The following is a 27623-nucleotide window of genomic DNA, read 5'->3' on the forward strand; positions in this document are numbered from 1 at the left end:
GCAGTTTGGAGCCCACTATTACAGTAAAGCAAGCAGATAAAAAGGGCATAGAAGTTGAGGGCGTGGAAGCTATTACATGGGTCGAAAAGAGCGTGTTATAGGTCTTGCAGTCAATGCCGTCCTCAGGCCTGGGGGACTTAGATATGAGGGTGAGCCAGGATAATTGCTCAAGGGTATTCTTTATTTGAGGCACAGTGAGGGAGTTGAGGATTGTATTTATTTGGTAGGGAAGGCACTAAAATAACATTTGGTATGAATTAGAAGTCTGTTTATATTGGAGGGGTAGTTGAGTGCAAGGCACAACATGACAGTGAATTTCAGGCAAAATGAGGTCCTTCCTGGAGAAGAGAGGAAGGCCATCTCATGGTGTAGTAAAGATGCCACTGTGAAGGAGGCCACTGTGTCCTCTAATACAAGGAAAAGGACGAGAACTGTGAACAAGTGGCTGAGGACGACTGTATTTTCAAAAGAAACACAGGCCTATTCTAGCTTTTGCTTGCTTTTCTGTTGCTCTGATAAACAACCATGACAATGAAAAACTTTGGAGAGTAAAGGGTTTTAGTTTGCAGGTTATAGTTCATCGTTGAGGGAAAGGAAAGCATGAATGTGGGGGCAGGAACCCAAAGAGGCCATGGAGGACCACAGGCCCAGGGGTGTCACCACCGACAGTGGTCTGGGTTCTCCCACATTGACTATTAACCAAGAAAATGCTCCACCGACTGGTTTATAGGCCAATCTGATGTAGGCAATTCTTTAACTGGTGTTTTTGTTTTGGTTTTTTTTTTTGTTTTGTTTCGTTTTTCTTGCCAGATGACTGTAGCTTGTGTCATGCACACCAAAAACAAAGAATAAAAAATAAAATGAAACAAAACAGCTGACTGGCACAAATTCCAATCACAAATAGGTGGAGCTGATGTCACCAGAGAAAGTACTGCTGGATGCTGGAGCTGGGATGGGTTCGGTGACACTTCAAAATAAACATCTAAAATAGGTTTTATGAGATGTTGGGATTCCAAGGCCACTGAAGTGATCAAGTATTTTAGGAATTGGTTTTGATTATCAAACAATTTAGGCAAGTTAACTATTTTCAAAGCAGTAAAATTAGTTTGTCTCTTCTGGCGAAGCCTGACATTCTGATTTAGAATCTTGATGGTTAAATGCCGACTCGACCAGGCCGCTATAAATATGCAGCGGAAGAGCTGCCCAGCCCTCAGACAGGACGAGCTGAGGATGGAGGGACAGTTTTCCGTCTAATGCGGAGGACTGTGGCAGGGAGTAAGCCTGATCCAGTTTGTCACGATCTGACATCTGCAAGGATTTCCTCAGAAATGTCGCTGTAGGTACCAGCTGCCTTTATGATAAATTTAACGAGACTCTTAGACAGGGCCATTCCTCACGTTCCCGCAGACACCTTTCCAGCACCTTCATGATAAACTGCAGATAGGTTTGTGTTTTGAGATGACTTTTTCATTGGTTTTCAATGGATTTATTCTAAAACAGGAAAAGGCATTGCTTGGGTTGTTGTTTCTGTTGCTGCTTGTGTGACATTTCTTAATGGAAGCACACACTGAGGAAAGGGGTCTGTCCTGTGGCATCTCCTCTTTCCTATAGGCAGTGGACTGTGAATAGCTTTCTGAGCTCACATGCCTACCGTAGCCTTTTGTTCGGACATCTTGGGACTCCAGGGGCAGCTGCTACTGCCCTCGACAGCGTTCCTGTGCGTACTGGGCTTCCCCTTGATCTGTCAGCTTATGCAGTGTGTGCATATTTGAATGTTTTAGACGACTGGAAAAACATTCACTGACATTTTAGGATGTAGACTAGAACTAAGTGACCCTTGAGTTAGTCTTCTCCTGAATTAGTTCTTAGTAATCTGAATTTTCTTTTCGAAGTCTCAAATTAAAGCAAGGTTTTTGTTTGTTTGTTTGTTTGTTTGTTTGTTTTACCTGTGGTAGAGGGCTCAACGGGCTAAATAGTTCTAATTCTTATCTGTACAAAAATGTGATTTTGGTTTCTTCAGAGTGCAGGTAATAGAGACTTGAAGGAAAAGATGCCGTATCGGATCAGGTTGCCTGGGATTAAATGTGCTGCCTCCGAGCTGTGAGACTGTGTCAGGCTAAACCCATAATCAAGGTGCAAAAGGGGAACAAAATCTACCCCCATTGAAGAAGTCCCAGCTTGAGTGAGCCATGTACACCCAAAACAGCAGGGAGCTTAGGCCCTCTCTGTGCTAGCAAGAACTCACTTAAATGAGCTAATTTACAGTGGATGTAGTGGTCCTTTGATAGAGGGCTATGCCCAGCATATATATCTGTGGGTTTCTGATGTCACCTAAGAACAGCAAGACATGTGGCAAAGTCTGAGATTCGGTCCTCAGTCTTTGAGCTCCTTCTCTGCGACCTTGGTAAACATCTGTTTACTTTATTATTTTAGCAGCTCGCCTAGGTTTTCCTTAGACATTAAAATGGAACTTTTGTAAAAATACTTCTACTGCCTCTTTACAGATATTATCTACTGCAAAAAATTATTTAAATAGTGTGACTAGCTATTCCATTGCTGGGCTGAGCAGTTTGGGAATGTCAGAGTTGGCTTTTAGTGGTAATGTCCCCATCTCACAGCCTTACCGCTGAAGGAGCCTGGTTGGAGCTCTTTCACAGACAGAGCAGAGGAAGTGGTTCACGAGAGTGGCAGGAAGAGGACAGTCCATGTCTTGGAAAGCCTCACATGCCCTACGCAGTGGGGCAGGAGTCAGCAAGCACTTTGGCAGAGGGTCAGGTGGTAAATGATTCCAGCTCTGTGGGCCATCTGTCTCTGCAGGACTCCTTGGCTCTGCCATGACATCCATGGCCACTGAGCAGTTCATAAATGAGTTGTGGCTGCGTTCCAGGGATGATTTGTTGATAGGCAGAGGAACTTGAATTTCTTGAAATATGTAACAGGAAATATTGTTCTCTTGTTTTCTCACCAACCCATTTTAAAAAACGTCCAAGTCATTTTTAGATTAGTTGCGTGTTGGTTAGTGGGAAATGTCTTGGTTGTCTTTTATACGTCTGTCATGTGTATATCTTCTTTCTTTAAAATTTTCTTTACTCTGTGTGCATGTATGTAAGATGTGTGTGTGTGGGGGGGGTGCTGTACTGTCCATATGAAAATAAGAGGACATCTTTCTGAAGCTGGTTCTCTTCCATTTTTATATGGGTCCCAGGAATGGAGCTCAGATCGCAAAGACCTTTCCTTGCCTCGCCATCTGAGGCGCCCTTTTATCTTGTTTAGGGAAATGTCTGTTAAGTGTTAGAGAAAGAAGGTTGAGGTTAGACCTATGATATAGAGATAGTCTTTTCAGTCCTTCAAACCTGCTTCCTAGTGGTTCTCAAGCAGGCACTGCATTAACAAGGTTGCTCTTTAGACATTTGGAACCCAGTGTGCTGGCAAACCTGCTTTTTGTAAGAAGGTCTCCGGCTACAACAGGGAACAGACCAAGGTTTGTGAGCCCGTGTGCCAGCCCTGCTGGTCGAGGTGCTCGGGTCTGAACGTGCCTGCGCTGAGGCCTGGCAGCAGCAGGTCGTCTTTAACTGGGAAGGATGCACAGGAGCCCCCGTTGTTGCTGCAGAGGACGGCCAGCCTGTTCACACGCCCCAGCTAATGCCCTGCCACATGTCGTGTACACATGTATACATTTAAGAAATTACTAAAATTTCAGCCCTGTGTGCTGGGAGCAGATCTGCTTCTCTATGTGTATATGTGTGCGTGCATGTCCGTGTGGGTGCATGTGGACATATATGCATGTGTGTGTGGAAGGCAGAGGTCAACCTTGGGTCTCATTCCTCTGGAGCTGCCCCCCCCCCCCCACCTCCACCTTAGAGTCTTTCATTAGCCTGGAGCTTACCTAGTGGACTAGGTTAGCTGTCTAGCCAGCCCCAGAGATCTCCCTGTCTCTGCTCCTCGGTTTTGGGATTATGAGGTGTACCACCATTCCTGGCTTTTTTCACAGGTTGCGGAGGTTAAATTTAGGTGCCCGTGCTTGTGCAGGAGGCACTTTCCTGGCCGAGCTATCTTCCTTACCTGCTTAACATTTCTAAAATCTTACAATCTTGTCTTAATAGTTAGGTGTGTTTTGTATGCTAAGTAATTCTCTAGTAAACTACTATTAATTAAGACAGCATTTATGTAAATGGGTTTTTGAATCTTTCAGCTCGCCTTTTATGAAACCTTTAGTCTCCATATTTATTCTTTGTCCTGTTCACACTTCCATATTGTATAGAAATAGTCTATTAAATTCCATTCTAAAGATTAAAATCTCACAGTGGGTTATTAAATTTATGTTTGTGTGCCATGCCTCTTAGGGATATTTAGGATATTTGTGTTTGTATGATTAAGTTTGTCCAGCAAAAGGCACTGTCTGTCTCCTTTAATAGTATCCGAAGTGTAAGCAAGCCAGATGTGTTTGCCCTCTGCCAGAATTCAGGCTTTGCTTTCTTACCCTCACTTCGCCACACGTCTCCTGAAAGCCGTGCTTGGCACCCAGTAAGCACATATTAAATGGGAATGAATGAGCATATTGAGGAAATTTGGAACTGAATTCGGGAATCCGAGTTTGGAAGGAGCCCCATTTTGAAGTTGTTCTGAATGGGCCTGCTGCTTCTCACCACCTCAGAACTGGTCCTGGCTCAGAGCTTTGCTGTCTTTCAGCTGAAGAAAGAAACTTCAAATTTCTCCTCCCTTCCGAAAAGGATGCCTTTCATCTTGTTTCAGCTCAACCCTGTGTGCTTTGTGAGGTGCTCCAAATCTGCTTCCTTTACAGGTTCTGCTTGGTGGAAACATTTGCGTGAACACAGGTGCATTCATACAAGGCCATGTCCGTGCCCATGTTGGAAGCTGGCTGAGTCAGTAGACTCCAGACAGAACCCTGTGCTTCAGAAAGGCTTGGGCACTAGCGTATTTTCATTCTGCTAACTGAAGCTTAGCCCTAAGGGAGGAGAAGCTGCCCATGGGTGTTCTCTACACTTTTTCGGGACAGTCTTCAACTATCTTGGGATTTTCTTTGTTTTGTTGTGTTTTCCCTTGTCTGTTCAATGGTGAGTGTTGATATAACTGAACAGTGATTTTCTAATTGAAAAGATGCACAGACGTAGAAGAGGTTGAAAAAGAACCCACAGAAAAGTGGTTTCCCTTTCCTGCCTCTGGCTGCCTCAGAGGAAAGAATTATGATGAGACCAAGAAGCCTGCATTTATTGTTCCTTGCCTTAAACTGAGCAGGTTTTGTCCACTTACTTTGAATCCTCCATGGAAGAGCTAAGCCGGAGGAGTGGGGTGAGGCGGACTTGGGGCTCTTTCCTGAGTGCTTCCCCACCCTGTATGGTAAGGCAACACCCAGACTTGAATACATGCCTCACATTCCTGTGAACTGGGCCAGCCAGGGGCCCTGGGTGGTGGCTGCATCCCGTTCCTTCTGTTACTTACAGAACTGTAACAAGCAGGTCCTTGTAGTACCACACAGCACTCTCCTCTCTTGCAGCCACTGAATATATGACCTTAGAGCAGCCGTCCAGCTGTGGGTTGCCTAGAGACCCAGCAGCTTTCTGGAACATGCTTGAAGGGATGCATCTGTCTTTCCGGCTGCTGCTTCTCTGGAAGCAGAGAAGAAAGCTCCTTGTCACTCCACCATAAGACCCAAGCATTGGTTTCTTACTTGTTTATTTGTTAGAGTTGTGCTCTCCCGAGTGGTAGTATGGCATCCTTGCCTGTGCCTTGTGATCCAACTGGGTTTTGTTCACAAAGTATTTATCTTATTTTTCCAAAGATCTATTTTGTATAATTTTTGTAATGCTCACAGTATACTAACAATGTGCCTATGGCTTATAAGTAATCAAATGTACAGAAATGGAGGTAGTGGCATAAAGCTTTTTCAGATGCAGTCATAATGTGGACCTTGCTTGGTGACCAGAAGGAATGGATTTTGTCCTTGGATTGGACCCCTGGGGTTGTTTTGTCTCCAGCTAGTATGTGGAAAAGGGCCAGCAACCCTTCAGTTCAGAGAACTTACCTAAGTAGACAGGCTATTTACTGTATCAGAATTGGCATGAAAAGTCAAATTTAAGGAAATAAAGGGATGATGAGGATAACGATTATCATTGTTATTCTTTGAGACTCTCACTTTGTAATTCCATCTGGCTTGGCACTCATCATGTAGACCAGTTTTGCCTTGAGTTCACAGAGAACCTCCTGCTTTTGTGTCTTTAGAACTGGCATCAGAAGTGTGCACCACCTTGCCCAGCTTGGGATAATTTTTTTTATTGGTTTTCCTACTAACACACCCCTGTTTATGTGAAGAGTCAGTGTGCCAGAAGGAATATTGATAAATTGAGAGGACATCTTTGACTCCTTTGAGGTTTATCCCAAACCCATTAGGAAACTTAACCACTACCCAAGTTGAAATGGTTTTGTTTTTGTAGTTATGTTACTTAATTTAGCTGTGTAATAAATCCCTGGTTAAAACTGAAAAGGCAGGAGTCGGTGGTTGGGGACCATCCCCTCTGAAGTTCTGCACTGACTCTGTATCCTGAACTCTAGAGGGTGCAGGATACAAATGCGCCTAGCCTTGAGCAACCAAGGGATGCTGAAACAGGATGCTGAGAACGTGACGGAAGAGTAAGAATGCCCCTGCCTCTGAGATTCTGCCTGTGACTTCTCTTCCTAGTTGGACTCTTTTATGTAGAAGGTTTAAGGCCACTATCTAGTAACCCTTTAGGAGGGACACTGGAGATACGAGAGTATGATTGATGTAAGAGACGAGGTTTCCCGAATGCTCCGGAATGCAGGTTACAATGGTGTGAACAGGGCAAATTAAAACGGTACTCCGTTTGCAAATTTCCCTTTCCATATACCTTCCAAGGGAAGTAAGTTACTTTTTCTGAATAAAACCACAATTCTCCATAGTGTACACTCCACAGCACCCAGAAGCAAGTCATAAAACAGGTATTATATTCATGCTTTGTCCAACAGTCCATCCATTTGTATTTGGGAGAATGGAGGTATCATTGCACTGGAATCACATGCGCAAAAGGGTTGGCAAGCAGCCAGTAGAAAAACCTCTTCTGACTTTGTCCTGTAAAGTCATAGCTAGTTGACCTTTAAAACAAACAAACAAAAAGTCAAAGCTTATAATGAAGAATTAAATATCAATCTGTACTAACTACACATTTGCTTTCTGTTGCAGAAAATGATAATTATCATTTTGCAATTAATTTGCTCATATACAAGGTTGTTAACTACCAAATTAAAGTATTTCCACAGCATGTGTCATTAGGTGCTTGAAATGCTACAGTTTGGCCTGGTGTCTGGTGACTGTCAAATACTAGGTATTATATTAACTCAAGATGGCTTGCAGGATTATAAATTACTGTGAAAGAAACCACGAGTCAAGATATAGACGGAATAATGGGTAGACTGAATCTAGTGTAGACCTAGTTTTTAATTATAGGGATAGAGATGCTTAGGTTGTATTAGTGGATGTACATTTTAACATATGGTAAAAAAAAAATCTGCTAGTCCACATAGACTCTACCAATAAATTTTTGAGCTCATTGAGCGCCATAGCGGGAAGGGAACTTACAACAGAAAGAGAAACAAAGCTGTGCCCCCTCAACTGTGAGTGCCAGCCTTCATTCCTATCCTCCTTCCCGGAGCAGCAAGAGCCTCCACTAGACTGCTAAGAGAACAGGATTCCATCCAGAGCTGGGCCTGGTTGGGTTGCAGTTTCCCCTTCCATTTTCCTCATTCCTCATCTCTGTCCTTGCTGGAGCCGGATGACAGCTGTGCCCTCCAGCCACTAGCTGATGAGAATTCTGCCCTAATGTTGATAGTGGTCATCTGTGGGGCAGAAACGGGCAGGAGTCGGTGGTTGGGGACCATCCCCTCTGAAGTTCTGCACTGACTCTGTATCCTGAACTCTAGAGGGTGCAGGATACAAATGCGCCTAGCCTTGAGCAACCAAGGGATGCTGAAACAGGATGCTGAGAACGTGACGGAAGAGTAAGAATGCCCCTGCCTCTGAGATTCTGCCTGTGACTTCTCTTCCTAGTTGGACTCTTTTATGTAGAAGGTTTAAGGCCACTATCTAGTAACCCTTTAGGAGGGACACTGGAGATACGAGAGTATGATTGATGTAAGAGACGAGGTTTCCCGAATGCTCCGGATTGCTTCAGATAATTTATGACACATTTGCTACAGCTATATGATTTAGTTTCATGCATGGGCATACACATACATGTGTGTGTATGTGTGCAGTGTGATCAGCCTGTTATGCATCCTTGAACAAGTGTGTTTGACTTCATCCACATTTATCCCCCCCCCCCCCCCCAGCTAGTGTATTTTGATGCCATCAGCTTAAGGAAAGTGAAGGCATCTGCTTCCTCTTGCCTCAGATGTTAGGATCATGCTTATCATACGCCATTGTTTGGCAGCAAGCATCCCCCGATGACTGAGCTGGGATAGACCTGAGCTGTAGTTATGGCTCCATCCCTTGCTTAGCTATCTTGTGTTTTGACAGTTACTTAATCCCAGTCTCAGTTTCATCTATAAAAAATGGGAAGTGACCCCTCCCTTACGGGTTGGCGTGAAAACCCAAGGAGACTGTGTGTCTGGGCGCCAATCTCGGCACTATCTCAGAGTGAGCGTGAGCATTCCATCCGTATTAGTTATCTCCTCTCCCTCTTTTGAAAAGAGGGTAACTCCACAATGCCAGATACTTTTGCATAGAAATGATTATGAAATGTTCGGAAGTCGCCAAAAAGGTGTTTGGTGACATTAGTCTTGTGTCACCATCAGAGGGACAATCTAACAAGACCAGTCCGTCTGGTTCTCCCTCCCAGGCTTCAACCAGAGTCCTGGAGCTTAGAGCTAGGCTGGCAGAACTGAAGCCTGAGCCTCACAGCCATGTCTGGGCATTCTTATCCTCGTGGATTTCTGCTTAAAGGATGGCTAAGATTATCTAAGAGTCAATGTGTGCCTTTGGCAATTTACCCTAAAGCAGAGCCGTCTGCCTGCTGCGTGAGCAGGTCGCCTGCTAGTTACACACACACACACACACACACACACACACACACACACGTGCGCCTTTTTGTTCAGGAAGAAGTTATTATAGATCCAGCTGTGAACTTTTCCCCTCTAGCAGAATTTGTCCCTGAGTAGTCTGTGGAGTGCTGACTAATTTCAGACCCTAGTTGGGGTGGCTGACCTTGATCTGTCTCCCGAGAAGCCCTGGCTCCACACAGGGTGTGGATCCTAAGGCATGTGCAGAATCTGCAGCAGGTGAGGATCCAAGCCTGGATTTGGAGGGACCGTGGAAATCTACTCTGCCCAGGTAGGGAAGTGACATGGGGCAGTGTGTGGGGTTGCCATGGTTGTTGTGACCCAGATAATGTAGGGAGAGGAAAATGCTGATAGTGGCCGTGGCCTCCTTAACTCCCAGCACCCCTGTTCATCCACCCATCCCTTTCATTGTGGTCTCCTGCAGCATTTCCCTATTCCGTGATCTTATTCTCCCTGTAAGGTTTGTGCAGCCCTAGTTCTCAGTTCCTCCTTGGATTTCTGAGACTTTCTTGGTTCAAGCTCCAACTTTCTCACCCATCTTCTATTTGCTAGAAGAGTTCTTGAAGCACACCCTTCTCTTCTCCCCTCCTTTTCAACAGTGTAAGCGCTCCACTCAAATGTAACATCTGAGAAGGGTCCTAGGGTCCAGTTGAGAGCTTCTCACGTCGTGTGGCCCATGCTCACCAGATCCTGAGGGGGAGCATGCTTCTCTTCCCTTGCCCCAGTGGGGATCAAAGTGTCAAGTGATTTCTTAAATAGGACTCCATCCCAGGACCACTCTCTGGGTTTAGGAAGTGTCCAGTGAATTAGTAATCACTCCCTACGCTGTCACCCTACTGCTATTATCTTAATCATTGCCACTGATGTGAGCCCTGAGCCCCTCCTGTTGCTGCCTTCATCTTGTTTTGCTCAGGGCAATGCTGAGTTGCACCGTATGCACATGACTTGGGACTCTTTCATCTGAGACCCTTTTCCCCCAGCTTCTTGAAGGACTTTTCAGTGTTCTGTCCTGTATAACTTTCTGATGGGATTTTCCATATGTTTGTGGCCTCATGCTATAGGGTAAAACCTTCTTCATTCTTTTCTCAAAACTCTTGAAAAAAGAAAACACAGTTTTTCTGTCTTACATTCGTTCCCGGGGATGTGACCTTCTGAGAGCACAAAGGTTAATGTTCTGTAGCACTTCCTGCTGTTTCTGGGACAAGGCCTCTCTGTTGTGGAATATTATTATAATTGGGAAAGCATGTGTTCCGTTTGTTTATGCTGTGAAATATGACTTCAGCTGCATAAAGGTGTGTTACATTTGTTTATGCTGCATTTGTTTAACAACGCTAAGATGTGTATTTAATTATGCAGAGATGTATTGCAGTTGTTTCGCCTTGCCTGCTTAAGGCATCTGATTGGTCTAGTAAAGAGCTGAACAGCCAACAGCTAGGCAGAAGAGGGACGGTATGGGTGGGACTCGTGGGCAAAGAATAAATAGGAGAACCCTAGGCTTGAGAGAGGAACAAGAGAAGAGAGGAAAGAATGAGGGAGATGCCCAGGGCCAGAAGCCAGGCAGATGCCAACCAGCAGACACAAGAAGCAGTGAAAGTAAGACATACAGAAGGAAAGAAAAGTAAAAAGCCCTGAAACAAAAGGTAGATAAAGAGGAACAGGTGACTTAAGAGAGCCAGACAGAAACAAGCCTAAGCTGGGCCAACCACTTATAACTAATAAGAAGTTTCCATGCTGTGATTTTAAGAGCTGTTTGGTGGCCCCAAAGAAAAAACCTTGTACACCTCTCAATTAGACACCTTGATAAGTCACAGCACATACATTGTAGTCTAGAAGCACAGCCATGTGGCTTCTCCAGCTCCCCCCTCTCATCTCTCATTCCCCTTTTCAGCTGTTTTCTAAACATACTTGCTCTCTGTATGTTCCCAGATGGGGCCACACAAGAACCAAACTCGGCTACATTGAGCTGGAATTCTTGCTCCATTTCTATCCCTGGCCCTCTCCTTTTCCTGCAGGCAAGAAGAGGTGCCAGAGTCGTTTTGGACTTCTGTATTGACTTAGGTTTCACTCTTTTATTCAGTCAGCACACTTGTGCATGCTGAAAGTCACTGTGAGTGCCTTGGCCTTTCACACTTGTGTTGTTCATTCATCTAGTGGATAGTCATTGTGGATCCATTACTCACACGTACTTAACACCTGGGAAGACCACCACAGATACTATGTCAAAGTCTCTTTTAAACCTGACATCTCCATCTATTCTAGTGGGGAAAACAGCTATTAAAATATACTGATGTAACATATGAAAGCAGATGGAAAAGAGGTTGTAGGCTTGTTGTTTGAGTAGACTGTCTACAGAGATTTTCCAAGAGCTGTTATTGTGTGCAGAGTAGTCAATGTTCTGGAGTGCAGTTGAGTTTGGTAGGTCTACTTAAGACTAGGAAAGCCAGCAGCTTGGACGCAGAATTGAGCCACAGGAGAAATAATGGAAGTTGAGGTAGGAAAGGGGAGAAATGGTATAGGAATAGGTGTAGATAGTTTCTAAAGCTTAGGAGATACCTCCAGGAGAGTCTGAGGAAAAGCGTAGAATGTGCTCTGAACCCTCCAGAGACATCCTCCAGGGAAGTCAGCGCTAAATGCGAATACAGGCTTACTGTTGTCCTCCAAGGGTTTTCCACAACCTCTAGGTTAACCCCCTAACTTTGTTTCTGCTTCCAGAGTCTCTTCCCTAGTGGTCTGGCTGTTCGTTCCGCATTCTAAGTTGAAGCCATACATGGAAGCTCAGTTGTTCATATGTCTAGCTGTGTTTCCCTTCTTTTCCTCTTTTCATACCCTTCTCCTCAGGTGATCAACCAGCACCTCCAGATTTTTGCCATGGACCACATTCTCTTCCTTAGGCAGCAAATGTTCACACTGTCATCTTGAGCTCTTGTGGAGTTAGGTATCTTCTCTGTTTGGCACGCTACTGGGGTTGGAATTCCCTCTATCTCACCATGTCTTCCCTCTTATAAGGGCCTTCTGCAGTATGCTTCTGCAGGGCACTGGATTTTCCATCTTGACTCTGTGATCTGGGTGTGATGCTTTTGTTGTGACTGCTTAGGAAGCTTGGAGTCCTGTCTACTTCTGTAGAGATGGAAGCATTTATGGCATTGTGGAGCCTTCACACCCTTGTCTGATTTAGGTACAACATAATGAATAAATAATGCTGGGGATATTAATGGTAAAATCCCAGTCCAGGAAACATGCGACTTCTTTACCTACAGCAGTAATTCAGGGAAGCGGGTTGTCAGGCAGGAAAAGATTTTAAGCCAAACAATTATGAGGTAATATAACTTCTCTCTGGTGTACCTATCATCTGTGAACTAGTTGGCCACTTTAATCAAGCCTCCTAGATTCTTCATCTAGGCTTGTATTTCGTGTTAATGGTAATAATAGTGACATTCAGTCTGCCTCCTTGTGGGCTCATTTTGAGTAGACTATACCTCGAACTGTCTATGTACTAGAAAGAATACGTAAAAGTAGGCTGGCCAGAGGAGAGCTATGTGCTCCAACAATGACACCACTAGCAGGCAGCTCCCATGATACTTTTCCCCAGAGTTGGCTTCTGGATTCCAACTCAAAACAATGTTTGTGCAGCTCTTGAATCTCCGTCATGTTCTAAGATTGGGTTCTGCCTCCTAGTGACTATGCGTGCCAACAGTGGGCTTTTCTGGCGCACAAAGGCTTGTTTGTATCCCTTCAAGCTTGATTTCAAAGGATCCTGGGGAAGAGCAGTTGGAGTGGCCCCTGTACAAATTTTGTGACTGGATCTTTGTACCTTTGGCTTCAGCCTTTTCTTTAGCTCACTTCTCAAGTATATATCAAGGGAGAATACTAATTTGTTCTTTTAAGGTGAAGTACCCAAAGCAGGATGATACAGGGCCAGTTTAAATTCCAGGTAGCTCTGTTACTGCATAGGAACACTGCCTTTGTCCTGGCAACTGACATGACATCAAAATCCTGTTCGTGGCTTTCCAGAGTACATTTCAGAAATCCTAACCAAGAATAATAATGTTAGTGTAGTAGATAAAACTAGCTTTTAGCCCTGTCATAGAGAGGTAGCTACATGCTGGCCCTGGGTCTGAGGCCATTGTCAGGGTATTGTAGAATTGCTGATAGGAGGCGAGCATCCAGCTGTGCAGGAGCTTAGGGAATAAAACAGAGTGGGACTAGATTTCCTGCAGGTCAGCTGAGCAACTGTGAAGGGTAAGGCCACCTCTAGAGACTGAATCGCCCTTGTGTTGGTAGCTGGGCAGTTCTCCTTTAACTGTAGTCTTTTATGATATGAGACAACAGAGCTCTGGTCATGATTCATTGTGAACCTCCTATGAATGCACATGCCACAAGGACAAGGCAACTGGTCTACCAGGCAATAATTAAGGTCCAGATGATGCCATTTCCTATGGTGTCTGAGGTTTGGCCATCAATAAGTTTGTTCAGAGGAGACTTGGCAAAAGCTTCAGTGTGACTGCTTGGCTCTTTTCCCAGAGAAAGACGAAGAAAAGCTCTCATAGACGGGCTGAATGTCACTGTGCACCCAGAAGTACCGCAGACACTCTTAAAGACATTCCCTCACTTTGTTCTCACAGTAGCAGCAATGTGAGATAGCTGGGATGATCCCTCTTTCAATTTGAATGTGCATTTAAAATCCTTATTTTTAGACAAAGGAATATGGCATGTTCTAAACAGCAGACTCAGAAATAGCATAAGATATTCAGATTAATTCAGGCTTTACAGAAATCCTGTGGTTGAGTTTCTTATTAGTAATTTTGGGAAATAAATGTTTGGCTGACAGCTTGACAAAGTACTTTTAGTTAAGTGAGTAAGAATCCATAGATATTTAAGTCCCAGATGGGACATGCCAATACTTTTTCGATGTAGGCGGGACCTTTATATTATCACTAAAGAATAAGATACCACTGAAGCAAACACTCATCTAGCACAGTACTGAGGTCTGAGCAGGACTACAGGAAGCATAAAATAAAGCAGGTCCCATGGGATACAAGACCATGCCTTCACAATAAACCCAAGAACTAGTAGGCCCCTGTCTAGAGAATTCTATTTACTCACAGCTCTAATATTTGATCTGGAGGATTCTTGGAGAGCCTTTAACAGGCCACTTGACTACCCTAATGGAGGTGAATGAAAGAGGGATTCAAAACGAACACAAGAAGGTGAATTAGGAGCTCTGTGTGGATTTGGTTGTTTTTCTATGATTTAGTTCAATTCACAGTTCAATGCTGAAAACATGTTTTTGTCTACTTGTAAATAGATAATCCATTTTCCTATTGGCTTTGAATTTAGGATCCAATTAAATACAAATAACACCTCATTCTACAGTGACAGTACTGCGTTTAATTATCAAAGGGCAGATGCTGCTTTTTCTGTTCTTTCATACCAAGTCTTAGCTCATTTTCTAAAGGACTTTGTAGAAGCTGTAAAAATAAAGACAAAAATCATTGCCGGTTAACACAGAGTGATTTCTAATAGTCACTGTCAGAGAAAAGAGCATTCAGAAGCTGCTCTTTGGAGCAAGAATTGAGGGGAAAATGGAATAAACACATTATTTTTCTTTGGGGGAAAAAACATATAAAGAGAAAGGTAGATGTCTGTTGGAAAGAATGGCCTATGAAAACAGAAGTGAGAGTTCCTCAAACATTCCTCTTTATATAATTTTGATCTTGAGATATAAGGTGTTTTACATATTCAGAAAGCAAGACAGTGCCAAAGTCGGAGGTTGAAAAATCAAAACTTCAGTCTGAATGTATGAAACTCATAACACAGTTGCGACTGTTCAGCAGAGCTGCAGTAAAGCCCTTTCATAACACTCAGAGTCATGATCCTAAGTCCTGTGAAGATGCAGGAGACCCAGGACAGCCAAAGCAAGCCTGAGAAAGAGCAGCAGACAGCATGCCAAGACTTGTCGTACCCGATTTCAGTGCAAGCAAGAAGAGCCTTCCCACCAGTGCTGCCAGTCAAGCAGTGTTGCCAGGCAACCAGTGCTGCCAGGACAGCGTAGACCCACATGCAAAGAATGAAGTTGGAGTCAGTATTTGTATTATACAGACGTGCAGTGCATCACACACTTTGATTTAAATTTATTAGTATTACTACCATTACCTTATGCATGCACACATGTAATTGAGTATGGGTATGGGTGATGTGGTGGAGGTCGGAACTACTTTGTGGAGTCAGTTCTCTTCTTCCACCTTTACATGGATTCCAAGAATTGAACTTGGGTTGCTAGGCTTTTGCAACAAGCACCTTTACCATGTTGCTGGCCCAAGATCACAGACCATTATCTAAGAGTTACAAATGAGAAAATTCTTAGAAGAAAGCAAGAGTAAATTTTTGAGATATTGAATTAGGAAAAGATTTTTAAGTCTAACAGCAAGTACACTGCAGGCCAAAGCAAACATGGTTAAATTAGATATACAAACATTTGTGCTTCTTAGAATTCCATAAAGCAAGTACAAATATAATCTATGGAATGCGTTAAAATATTTGCCCATTTCTTTACAACCACTTGATTCTGGGGTCTGTAAAGAACTCTTTTTATCTCTGTTGTAAAATGGCAACCTGGTTAGAAAATTGCCAAAAAGGTTTCAGCAGATATTTTGCCAAAGGAGATATCCATATCATCAATAAACACGTGAAACATGCCTGCTTCTTTCTGTTAGTGATTGAGTCCATTCAAATGAAAGCATGTGAACCGCCCCTGAAAACCCATTAAAATGGCAGTAATAGGAAAGTCAGTAACAGATGCCACCAGGAATGTAGAGCAGCTAGAATCCTCATGCATTACTTGTGGGAATGTGCAGTGACTTTGAAAAATGGTTTGTCAATTCCTCTAATTATTAAACATGGGTTGGCCACATGGCACAGCAATTTTATACCTAAACAGAAACCTGAAAATGTGTGTCCACACAAAAACTTGTTCACAGATGTTTACTGCTTTGTTTACCACAACTAAAAAAAAAATGAAAGCAACTTAAATGTCTACTGACATTTAAGGTATAGTGTGACCTGTTCATACAATGGGATGTCTTGCAGCATTCAAAATGACCAAGCGCTAACACATGGTGCAGTAATGCTCAGACAATTTGAAAATATATGCTATATGATAGAAGCTAGGCACAAAGACCATGAGGCGTATGGTTCCATCTATACGAAATGCCCATAATAGACAAATCCAGAAAAAAGCAGATCAATGGTAGCTTAGATCTAAGGAATTGGAAGGAGCAAGGGGATTGGCTACTAAGACATATAGGTTTCTTTGGGGTTGATAAAAATTTAAAATTGTTTGCTGTGAATTTATGAAACATTGAATTGGTACAATGTCAGTAGGAAAAATCATATCATATGTATATATCAATAAAGCTGCTTTTAAAAATTCAATACTAGAACTACAGCACAAAACAAAGACAGAGGGGGGAATGTTCTAATTTAAATAGGGTCTAGCAATAAAGCACGGTGCCTGAAACTTGACTGTGCTTTAGACTGAAAAAATATCTCCAAAGAATTGCTTGAGCGCAACTGAGAATCTTGAGTTTAAATTGAGTAGTAAGTATTGTTTGCTTAGGTCTGAAAGGCTCATGGAATTGACTAGGGTTCTTCTCCATGCCTGAGAGATGCTTGCTTCGAGAAAGATTGCAGATAACTGATTTAAGTGCTCCTTCACATAGCTGGTAGCATCCTGAAGTAGGGATGCAGAGCCACTTATCTCCAGCGGTTTCCCATGTTAACATTCTACTCTTACCCCTGCAATGGCGTGAGATACAGAACTGTTGGATGTATTGTGTGCTTGGAATTCCTAGAGAACAGAGGTATGAAGCACACGGGAAAATAAGATATCTGATGTGTCTAATACGTTTTCTTGGGGCTGCCTATTCTTTCATTTATGGCATTTGTCTTAATTTGCATGTTTACCTCTGGTCCTCTATCACTCACGTGCCATTTATAGGGTGGTTACTGCTTAAGATATTGTTAATCTTTTTAAATTTAGAATATATACTGCAATACTATCACTGCCATTGAGGAGTTTTAGCAGTGCTCAAAAAATCGTCTTCAGCAATGCCGATACTTGGCCAGCTGCTTCAAAAAGTCACTTAAAGGAAGAAATACAACACATATGTATTTTTATTTTAACAAAATATGTAGAATACATTTATTGGTAAATTCTTCAGAATAGAATTGTCTTTCAGTTGTTGAACAGAATTCATGAGGATTGTCAATTTATAAAGATAGAGGGGGTGGGCAGTGGTAGTGCTCGTCTTTATTCCCAGCATTCAGGAGGCAGATGCAGGCAGATCTCTGTGAACTAGAGGCCAGCCTGGTCTACAAAGTGAGTCTCAGGACAGCTAGAGTTGTTACACAGAGAAACCCTGTCTCAAAAAGAAAAAAAAAATCGAGGTTTATTTTGGCTCACAGCTCTGGAGTATGGAAGTCCAAAATCAGCATCTGTACCTGATGATGATCTCATATTGCATCATAACACAGTAGAAAACTAAGACATGTGAGCATGTGGAACAAAACACAGTGCTAGCATGGTCTTGCTCTTACCAGCATTCACTAATCATTAGTCCTTATGGTGACTAATCCCAGCCTGAAAACACCGCATCCATCCTGATGGCCTGTTCACTTCTTACAAGTTCTTACATGCAGGAATTTAACATGCGTTTTGGAGGGGACAAACAATCTTCAAACCACAGCAGAAGTAAGGCCTTTTCTCTAAGTGTACATGGAATTTTTATTGGCTCTCATTCTCAGAATTCTCAGGGTGCCTAGCTACTAGGGCAGGGTATCTCTGCTTACAGTTGCGTATGCCTGTGGTGTTGGCATGGAGAATGACTGCCTTCTCCTGTATTACATCAAGTCCCCTTTAGTTGTCATGAGATTTACTATTTAAGGTTCAAGAGCATCTCTTAAGCAATTTTATTAATGCAAGAACTTGAGATTGTCTTTTGAGTTTCACAAGGGACAAGGACAATAAAAGGCATTTGGACAGAATCAGCAGGGAATGACTTTTCACTTCAGTAATTCTCATTCTTTTATAGTTTGTTTGATGACTTCTAGGAAGAATATTTTAAAGATAAAGATAATGATCATCAGATTTGTCCACAGTATCTTACAGACAACCATCAGTTTTGTTGTTGCTATAGATTGGGTCTGGAATGTCCCCCAGACCCATGGTTAAAGACTTAGTCCTCAGAGTAATTTTTTAGGGTGGTAGAATCCAGTGGAAGGAAGGTATGCTGTTAAAGGTGCACCTTTCAAGTGGCTATGAAGACTCCGCACCCTTTGGTTTTCCTCTTGCTTCCTGACTATCATGAGGTCCTCAATCACCAGCTTCCACCATTAAGAACTGTGCCATCATAGGCCCAAAGCAACAGAGCCCTGCAGCCACAAGGTGAAATCTCTGAAACTGTAAAATAGATAAACCCTGTCATTCATTGCCTTGCTGTCGCAGTTTCAGTTGTCAACATAGCTGGGAAGAGGGAGAGTCATTTGAGTAATTACCTCCATGGCACTGGTCTGCGGGCAGATCTACAGGTACTTTTTCTTAATTGCTAATTTATGTAGTAGGGTCCAGTGTACTGTGGGTGGTTCCATCTCTAGGTAGGCGGGGCTTGGGTTATTTTAAGAAAGGAAGCTGAGTAAGCCAGAAGGAGCAAATCAGCAAGAATTATTCCTTCATGGTCTCTGCTTCAAGATTCTGTCTCCAGGTTTCTGTTTGAATTCCTATCCTGACTTCCCTTAGTGCTGAACTGTAATGTCAAAGAGTAAGCCAAAAAAAATTCTTTCTTCCCTCAAGTTGCTTTGGATTATGTTTATCACAGCAATGGAAAGCCAGCTAGGAAAACTATTGTGTGTGTGTGTGTGTGTGTGTGTGTGTATGTGTATGTATCTATGTATTATTTTGCCCATATGATGGAAAAGTCAATTAACAAAGTTGTTAAACTTAGATCTCATTACTTTACCTGATATTTAATTAAATTACATAATTGCTCACATGGACAGCTGGTAGTGATGAACGTGTACTCACAGCCTGTTCTGCTTTATCAATTATAATAGCCAGCTATTATATTGGGTGTGATGGATTGAAGGGACTTTGGTTTTGCTCACTCGAGACAAGAAGCCATGCCTATAGGCCTGCTGCATGTGGACTTTGGTCAAGAGAATGCCCTTTCTGCACTTCATTCGATAGAGCTGGAGCTCCCAGCCAGACCCAACCCTGTGCAGAGAGCATGGGATTTCTCTTAGGGCTAGGTCTGCTGGTTCCGCTACTCTGATGAATGAAAACCTGCAGTATGTCAAAGGTGCAAAAAGAAACCAGAGCCTGGTGTAGGAGGTCCTTCTGTCTATGTGCAGCTTTCATTGGTTAATGAATAAAGAAACTGCCCTGGCCTGTTGATAGGGCAAAACTTAGGTAGGTGATGAGGACAGATCTGAATTCTGGGAGGAAGAAAGCAGAGTCAGAGACGATGCCATGGTGCCACCGCTAGAAATAGATGTGCTGAAACTTTGCTGGTAAGCCACAATTACTAGAAATGGATTAAACTAAGATCTAAGAGTCAGCCAATAAGAAGTTAGAGCTAATGGGCCAAGCAATGTTTTAACTAATAGAGTTTCTGTGTGATTATTTTGGGTGTAAGCTAGCTGGGTGGGCTGGGAACCAAACAAGCGGCCCCTGCAACAAGAGTTTTCACTGAGAAGCAAAAGTTAGAAGAGAGGAAAACATCAAGTAACAATAAAAGCTGTGACAGAAATGTGGATGTATCTTGCTTGAAGAAATGACATTGTAAAATGTATTTCATTAAGAAAAATGTAAAGGGAGTAACATTGTTATCTTTATAGAATTAAGATGATCTACTCTTGAAGAATTTAAGAAAGTCTTTTTTGGATTCTGTGTTCTGCCCTTATTGAAAGTATAATTTATTATATAAAAATGTAGTCGTGTTATGCTTTCTTTCTAGGGTTTTGTTCTGTGGAGCACATGATGAGAATATATGCTCAGGAAGGCCCTGTGCAGGCTTAAGCTTTTCCTGTGCTAGTTTGTGGTTTTCATGTATTCTTTTCTCTATTTCAGATTCCATTCCAGGATACAGTACTCATGTTTTTCTTTGGTTGTCTTCTAGAAATAGAGCCTTTCTCTCAACATACTCTTAATCTTGTGGGTCACAAAGAGCCCAAGACAAATAAGAGGCATACAACTTGGTTGGAAAGTTGCCTCATTTAAATTTACTGGGTGAGAATAAAGGTGAACTTAGATAAATAGGCAGCCAACTTTAGCAAAGGGCATGTTTAGGGATCATAATCAATCTAGTATTCTACTGTATATTAGAAAACTCAGGCCATTGAGCTTCTTCCTAATCAACTTAGTCAAAGTTGAGTTATTCTTTTAATTGAACCTTCTTGTATAAGATCTCTTTAACTTCGGCAAGAAAAAAAATACGTTTTCTTCCACATAAATGCACACAGAGAGAAACACACATATAATATATATTATATATATATACATTTCTTTCAACACACACATATACCTTTCAACATACATATATACACACAGTCACACAGACACACACACATAGATACACACACATTCATGCACACACACATACCATCTTCCATCTAGCTGTCTAGTACTGTCTCAAGATTAAAACTGACAAAAATGAATCTTCCCTTCTTTATAGCAGCTCTCCTAAAGGAGGAATAGCTTTATTTACCCTTTATATCCAGAGATCAAGTGCCTCAAGCAGTCTCATACCAAAGTCCAGTGGGGGAGGTCTTTGAGAGAAAGAAGAGTACATGATCCCCACAATCTACAAGTATCAGGATAATTCAGTGTTAGCAAGAAGGCAAATGGCTCTGAAGGAACTGAATCCCAAGTTCACTGTATTTCTAGAGTCAGTTCCAGCCAAGGAGTAATTTGAAGGACTTGTTGGCTGGTGGTGTTGAAGTCTCAAATCCTGTGATTTTTGTCTATTGGGTATCTGAACAAGTTAAGGATGATCTAGAATAACAACCATGATAACTTTTATATCATAAACACTTTAATGATATATTAATCAGCATTCAGTACGTTTTTATCGGATCCAGTGCCACACCTTGTGCTGGACTGTGTTATGTACAGATAGCAGTCTGTCCCCATCATTCCTAGAACTCAGAGCTGGGCCAAAGTATGCAAGGGTGGGGCTGAGATAATGCCTGAGATGTGTCCCGGGGACTCAGTTCACTCACATAGCTTTGTGAAGTGACTCATGATGGAAGATGAACAGTGAAGGCTATCAGGGAACATGGAGGAGTGGACTTATTTGGTGCCCTGTAGCCACAGTTACCATGAGATCCCAAGCTGGCAGAGAAGCACCATCATTGCTGTTGGAGCTCCTGCCTGGACAGAGTATTGATTATCTATCACTTTCATCCAGATTATGCAATGAAATGCTTTCTTTCTGAATATAGCCCCTTTGTTTCAAATAGAGAATTTAGATAGCTTAGATTATTCTCTGTGAGGGTAGGGTATTTGAGTTTTCTTTCCTTGTTTCAAATTCATGGAATGATAGAGTTTTTCTTTAAGTGCTACTAAATATTTCCACTTAAAGTTAATAGCACATGGTACTATGTGATATAACTGATAGATACCTTATTTTATATTTGCAGTGATATTTGTTATATTGAGAATTAACCCTCTGGGTAATGTGTCTTTGTGTCAAAATAATTATCTTGCAAAATTGTAAGTTAGTCTGCAGGCAAGCTTTGTTTTTTTCATCTAACTTTCTTTTGCATAATTTAATACTATTAATAATTTCTTTTAAACGTTCACATTTGAATCCTGCCGTATGGCTTACTGCTGCCTTCCTTACTTCATATCACTTAATTGCATGCTTTCTTCCAGTTTAAAACTAAAGTGTGTTTTCTTATCATCTCCAATAGACTGTTGGCTTCCAAAACATCTGGAACCATACAACATTTGCATCACAGGCTGTTCATAAATAACAAAGTTCTAAATAGTTATCCCTCCACATTCATAAGGCATTCGTTCCAGGACCCCCCAAAATACCAGTCTACAGATGCCCAGGCCCTTGCATACAATGAAACAGTCTTTGCACAGAACCTATACAGTGCTCCTATCAAGCTTAAGTAAGTAATCTCTATATGACTTGTAATGCCTATGACAGTGTAAATTCTATGTATGTAGGTGTTCATTGTTTAGATAATTTTGATAAGGGAAATGCTTGTTGTTCCGTACCTATGCTATTTTTATTTTGAGAAAGGGTGTGCTTATGTAGTCCAGGTGGACTTGAACTTGAGTCCTCCTGCCTCTTCCTACTAAGTAATGGTATTGTTTCCCATCAGGCCCCATCACACTCATCTTTAATTTAAAAAAAAAAAGAAAATGTTTTCACTCTGTATTTTATTAAACTCATGGATGTCGTGCACCCATATTCAGAAAGCCAGCTTTCCATGTTTATGAATTTTCTGCTCTTTGCATGCCATTTCTATGGTGTAATTAATTCACTTGGCAGTTCTGCCTTGAACTTATATTTTCAGCTAGCTACTCTTGACTCTTCTGATTGGTGCAGAACTTGGTGAGAAGGCAAAGCTTATGCCACCTGGGACCGAGTTGGTCAGAGCACACGTTGCAGAGTTCTGAGGAAAGTGTTGAGAAGCTCGGAACTGGTATCCTAATTGGGAGGCTGCAGAAATGGCTTCTCGTTCTCACAGGAGTGGGTGGAAATGAAGAGGAGGTGAGGGTTAAAAAATATGAGGTGGCTAGCTCATATTTTTTGTTGCACTCTGTAAGAGGTGTGAGAGACAGACTCTCAGGAGGAATGGGAAAGAGAGGCCATCTTGGGAGGGGACAATGTATGTAATCATGATCACTTCTTACAGATTGGCCATGGTCAGCTATCCGACCAGTCAAGGTGGAGAGATAGAAGTCTGACTTGTAGAGATGCTGAACAAGTTAGAGGCTCTGCACTCCCTACATGAAATTGCTAAGCTCTGTTGATGAGAGCGTGGGGGTTAGAGCTCAGGAGAGGATCTTGGCAGAGCTTTAGTCATCAGTAAGAGGTTTGGCAGCAAAAGGAAGGAGCAGTCAGGGGACCTCGCATGTCTTTGGAAGTCATTAAGTGTGCATTTGGAAAGAGATCCCATTTCTTCCCACAGTGCCCTGCAGAGAGCCAGGGAGAAAGCAAAGAGAATGCAGGGTTTGGCACTAGGCCACACGGGGAACAGAAGCAAGTGGCTTTAACAGAGGCTAGGCCCCATGAGACCTGACCTATTGCTTGTGAAAGGGAGCACTAGGTTTGCTAGTAAGAAATCAGTCATTTTGTACGCCTGGAGAAGACAAGTCACTATTTTACCCACCGCTCCAGTATGCGCTCAGTTCTGTGCCTATTTCTGAATATACAGCCCCTGCCACTTGGCAGTGTCCTTTCTTGCCGCCTCTCCTGCTTATGAAGTTTCATTTTTTCCTCTAGTAATCATAATCTCTTGCATCCACGAGCTTCATGTCCCATCATCCATAACACAGTCCTGGTGCCACAGACCATGGTAATTACACTTCTGTGTCCGTTTGACTGGCATGGACAGTGGTAAAATACTACGTAGCTGTCCAGATCTTGAGATGTTTCATGAATTAAGGTTTGAATCACCTCAGAGGTCTTTCCTGTCCTGAGGGGAAGGCCCCCACCTTATTGGTGAACGTATCTAACCACACTGAAAGGAACTCTTGGACATGCTGGTGAAATGTAACCAACAGTCTTTCCTGGGATAGGATCTTATCTTTTCTTTTTCATTGGGATCAAGCCATTGGTTCTAAGGGTCATTCTTCCAGCAAAACTTGTAAGCCCTCAGTCTCTGGTATGAGGTTTTAGTGATTTTCTCCCTGAAAAAAATAGTCTTTTGTAGCTGTAGGGTTCCATCCCTGCCCAGATGTAAGGGCCTTATGGAGAGTTTTCTGTTTATCTTTAACATATAGGAATGGTTTCCCAGAATTATCCCTTAACCGCCCCGATGGCTGTATGACAAATCCTTCATGTTTCTGTTAATTCCGGAGAGAGCATTCGGATTGTCTCTTCTTTTGTTTCTTGAAAGATTTCACGTGTTTTGTCCGGTATCTACTGTTCTATACCGTAATTGCTCCAGGTCTGAATCCCCAATCTATTTTAAGTCACTTGCAGACAGGAAGTAGATTTCCCTATTTTTAGAGCTTCCCACCATCCATGTGAAAACAGCAAACCTCTGTTTCTCTATCTGTTAAGTAAGGTGACAGTTCCCGTGTGGGTTGCCACAGAGGACTGGAATGCTAGTTCACTGAAATGCTACTTTTCTGAAGTCTTAGAGGACCAAATAAGGTACAACCAAGCCTCTACTTATATAAGGGAGGGAACACATTTGAAAACATAACCGTTTCTGCTTTTCCTATATAAGAAAGGTAGTGGATGGGTTTTGGTACAGCATACTGAAGTGTTCTGTCTATTGGAAGAGTAGAGAGAGAGTAAAAGACTGGATTGAGGCTGGGTGAGGGCCATTACTGGAACTGTGCTGGAGGAAAGTGGAGGGAGCTGGGAAAGAAGACTGTGCACTTTTACTGGTACAAAAAAAAAAGGCAACTCTTCCCCATTTTGCTGTTGAACCGAGTCTGTCCCTCATCTTCTCATATGATAGTTGATTCGGAGGTTCTAGCTGGGGAGTGCAGCTCTTCCCATACCCCTGACCTGAAAGTGATTCTGCTGCATTGGAGAAAGCTGCCCTTTTAAATTAACAGACAGCTCTGGGAAGCATGCATGTGGAGGGTGAGGGAGAACTGAGTGTTTGGTAAGTTCTAGAAAATGATCCATGGTGTTCATAGTTTGGCCTTTGAGTGCGCGAATTTATTAAGTACATAAACAAGTCCAAGTAAACGAATATATGGTAAGAGTTAGCAAACAATCATCAAATCATATTAGACATATCCAGCAAAAATCATTTGGGGAAGGCCTGTTGAGGCTGCCATTTATAGTTACTGGCAGACACCCAGACAAAGCAGAGAGATAGAACTTCCAAGTAAAATAACAAATAATAGCTGAATGGTAGCAACATCAAATCATAGGTTTACAAACATTCTGCAGGAAATGGCTGGCGGGAAGCTCCATTAAAAAAGCTCCTGATGTTCCCACATGGCAGGGCACCAGCCAGACTACCAGCAAGGGAAATACAGAAACCATCAGCCAAGGACACCCCCTGTTCCATGTCCCCACATGGACCATGGAGATAGAACTCTGAGGGGAGGAGGCCAAGAGCAGGAGGTGCAACTGTGGAGTTTATGGTGGGAGCAGGGGATTAAGCCCAGGCTGCATGTTCACCTTCTGAGAAATGGGACTATTTAAGTAGTACACAGAACCTGCCCAGACATCTTCCGGGAGAGAAGAGTGACATACAGAACCGTTAGTCCTGTAGTCCAGCCCTCCATAATGGAGCAGGGTCCCCTCCTCCAGTTTCCAAAAGTGAACCCACTGCCCCAGAGCTGTAGTCTGGGTGGCAAGGTATGCTGACCTAACAAGCCAGTTTGAAATGATGTCCTCCTGAACACTTATCCAGTTTCCTCTCAAGCTGCTTTGACCAGCCGCATCCTCTGGAACCACCAAGGCATTGTAGTGTTAAATAGTAGGTAATTAGGAAACCACCAGAAGTAAACTGTACAACATATAACTATAAAAGTGGAAAACAAGCCACAAGAGAGATTGGCAAAAATAAATATAAACAGCAATTAAGTTATTGAATGTACCAGAACGAATGTTTACAAACCTAACTAAAATAAAATTCATCAAATTTGGGAAGCATAGCCAATTTCTAATTACTTCTTATCATCACATTGGCCCCGGAGGAGATATGCGGGCTGAATTGGCATTCATTTTAGATCTAAAATTCTACAGTAAAATCAACAGTTTTCATTTATATCCATTCACAGAGCTTGTGAGGGCAAAAGTCAGTTCGTCTCCTGTCTCAGAAAGAACAGATTACCACGCCCAGACATCAGGAAAATATTAAAAATAGTCATTTGCTTTCAATAAGCCACACGGTGTAGATCCACCCTCCCCCCAATCAGTGGGGAAAAAAATAACAGAGCTGTATTAAATTCCTTCTAACAAAGCGTGAAAGGAAAGAACCAAGTGGAGTGGGAATCTTAAGATAAAGATGTCAGAGCTGAGAGTTAAATAGGAAGCCATATACTCTGAAACATATTGTGGCTCCCCACTGATAAGCCAGCTCCTTTTCTATTTACTTTTGTAAATAACTGAAAAGCAGGGAAATCTGACTACACAGCTTTCCACAGAACTAGTAACTGATGGGAACTGAACAGAGCTCAAAAAAGTTCTCAGGAAAGTGAAGCCAGATCCCTGCGCCTGGGGTTAGAGACTCATGTAATACCCTGGGTCAAAGAAACAAGTGTCCACGTGGTCCACATCCATGTCTTACGGACCGTCCTTGTTTCTAGACCAGCACCCGTACATGCATTGCCATATGCTAGCTTTTATGTATTTAGTCCAAAAACAGCTAGACCTGTGTATAAATCCAAGATACCTCCAGCAAAAACATCAGAGCAAAGAGAAAGACAGTGTGAAAACACAGCAACCCAGAGTCACTCTGATTCCGTGTGCACATTTTCTGAACCAAGAGCCAAAGGCTGGGTACCTTTTAATTCTCTTCAAAATATGACACTTGATAACCTCACTGTGGCTGTTTCTCAAAATAGAGACTGGACCTCACAGCAGATGCCTGGGCTGGTGAAACCTGAGCACAGTGGCCCAACAGGCTCTGCGGGAACAGGCAACACAGCCTCTCTGGCTCTTTGTCCACAGCCTCAGAATTCCTGCAACCCACCCCCAGGGCTCAGAACCTTGGGAGATACCAGACCTTGGGCTCCAGCTCTCCTCACCCACTTCCCAGATAACATCTGCAACAAGAAGTCTAAGCAAAGACCACTAACAACAGCAAAAGCAAAAACAAACCTTGAAAACAGTGTGATGATTGCCCAATGAGACAGTGCTCACATCATCAGGGTTGACTGATCATTTCACCGAGCACTAGGCATGGTTCTGTGAGATGCGCCGGGCTTCCCAGGCTTGTTACAATAGAGAAGGAAGAGAGAGGGAGAAGGGATGTTGGAGAATGGTTTTTGAAAACATTGTGTGGTGTTTGTTTGTGTATTGTTTGCACTCCTGAATCCCAGAGGCCTTTGTCACTAAGCTGATGCTCCAAGCCTAAAGGTGTCCTGTCTGCTGGCCCCTTCCTGCCCAGCCCTAACTAGGTCACCAGGAATCCCACTTGTTTGTGGGTTAACTGGAGAAGCACCAAGTGAGAAGGGCGGTCTGGTGTCCTATCTTTTCTGTAGTATGCTAGAAAAGGACGAGCCGCTTGCTGCTGCTTTCCAGGCCTCCCCACACAAGCACATTCCTAGTGTCTGATTATGGGATTCTGAGTCAGCTCATAGGTTCCAGCAAGTGTGTAACACG

General features: G+C 42.7%; 1 protein-coding gene across 9 annotated transcripts in view; it reads left to right on the forward strand.

Moving 5' to 3' along the window:
• The window catches only part of Cobl (cordon-bleu WH2 repeat protein), a 229385-nt gene that overhangs the window by 36060 nt on the left and 165702 nt on the right, over positions 1-27623 (forward strand). For 5 of the 9 annotated variants that reach the window (XM_057771906.1, XM_057771913.1, XM_057771910.1 and 2 more), the window contains exon 1: positions 1243-1336. The exons of 2 other annotated variants lie outside the window; for them this stretch is intronic. In XM_057771906.1, the coding sequence (XP_057627889.1) occupies positions 1254-1336 (83 nt within the window). In that variant the 5' untranslated portion in view covers positions 1243-1253. Of the gene's footprint in view, positions 1-1242; positions 1337-27623 lie in introns of those variants that run through there. 2 more of the 9 variants (XM_057771909.1, XM_057771914.1) reach the window with 1 other exon arrangement.

Source organism: Chionomys nivalis, chromosome 6 (assembly GCF_950005125.1).
Source record: "Chionomys nivalis chromosome 6, mChiNiv1.1, whole genome shotgun sequence".
NCBI lineage: Eukaryota > Metazoa > Chordata > Mammalia > Rodentia > Cricetidae > Chionomys > Chionomys nivalis.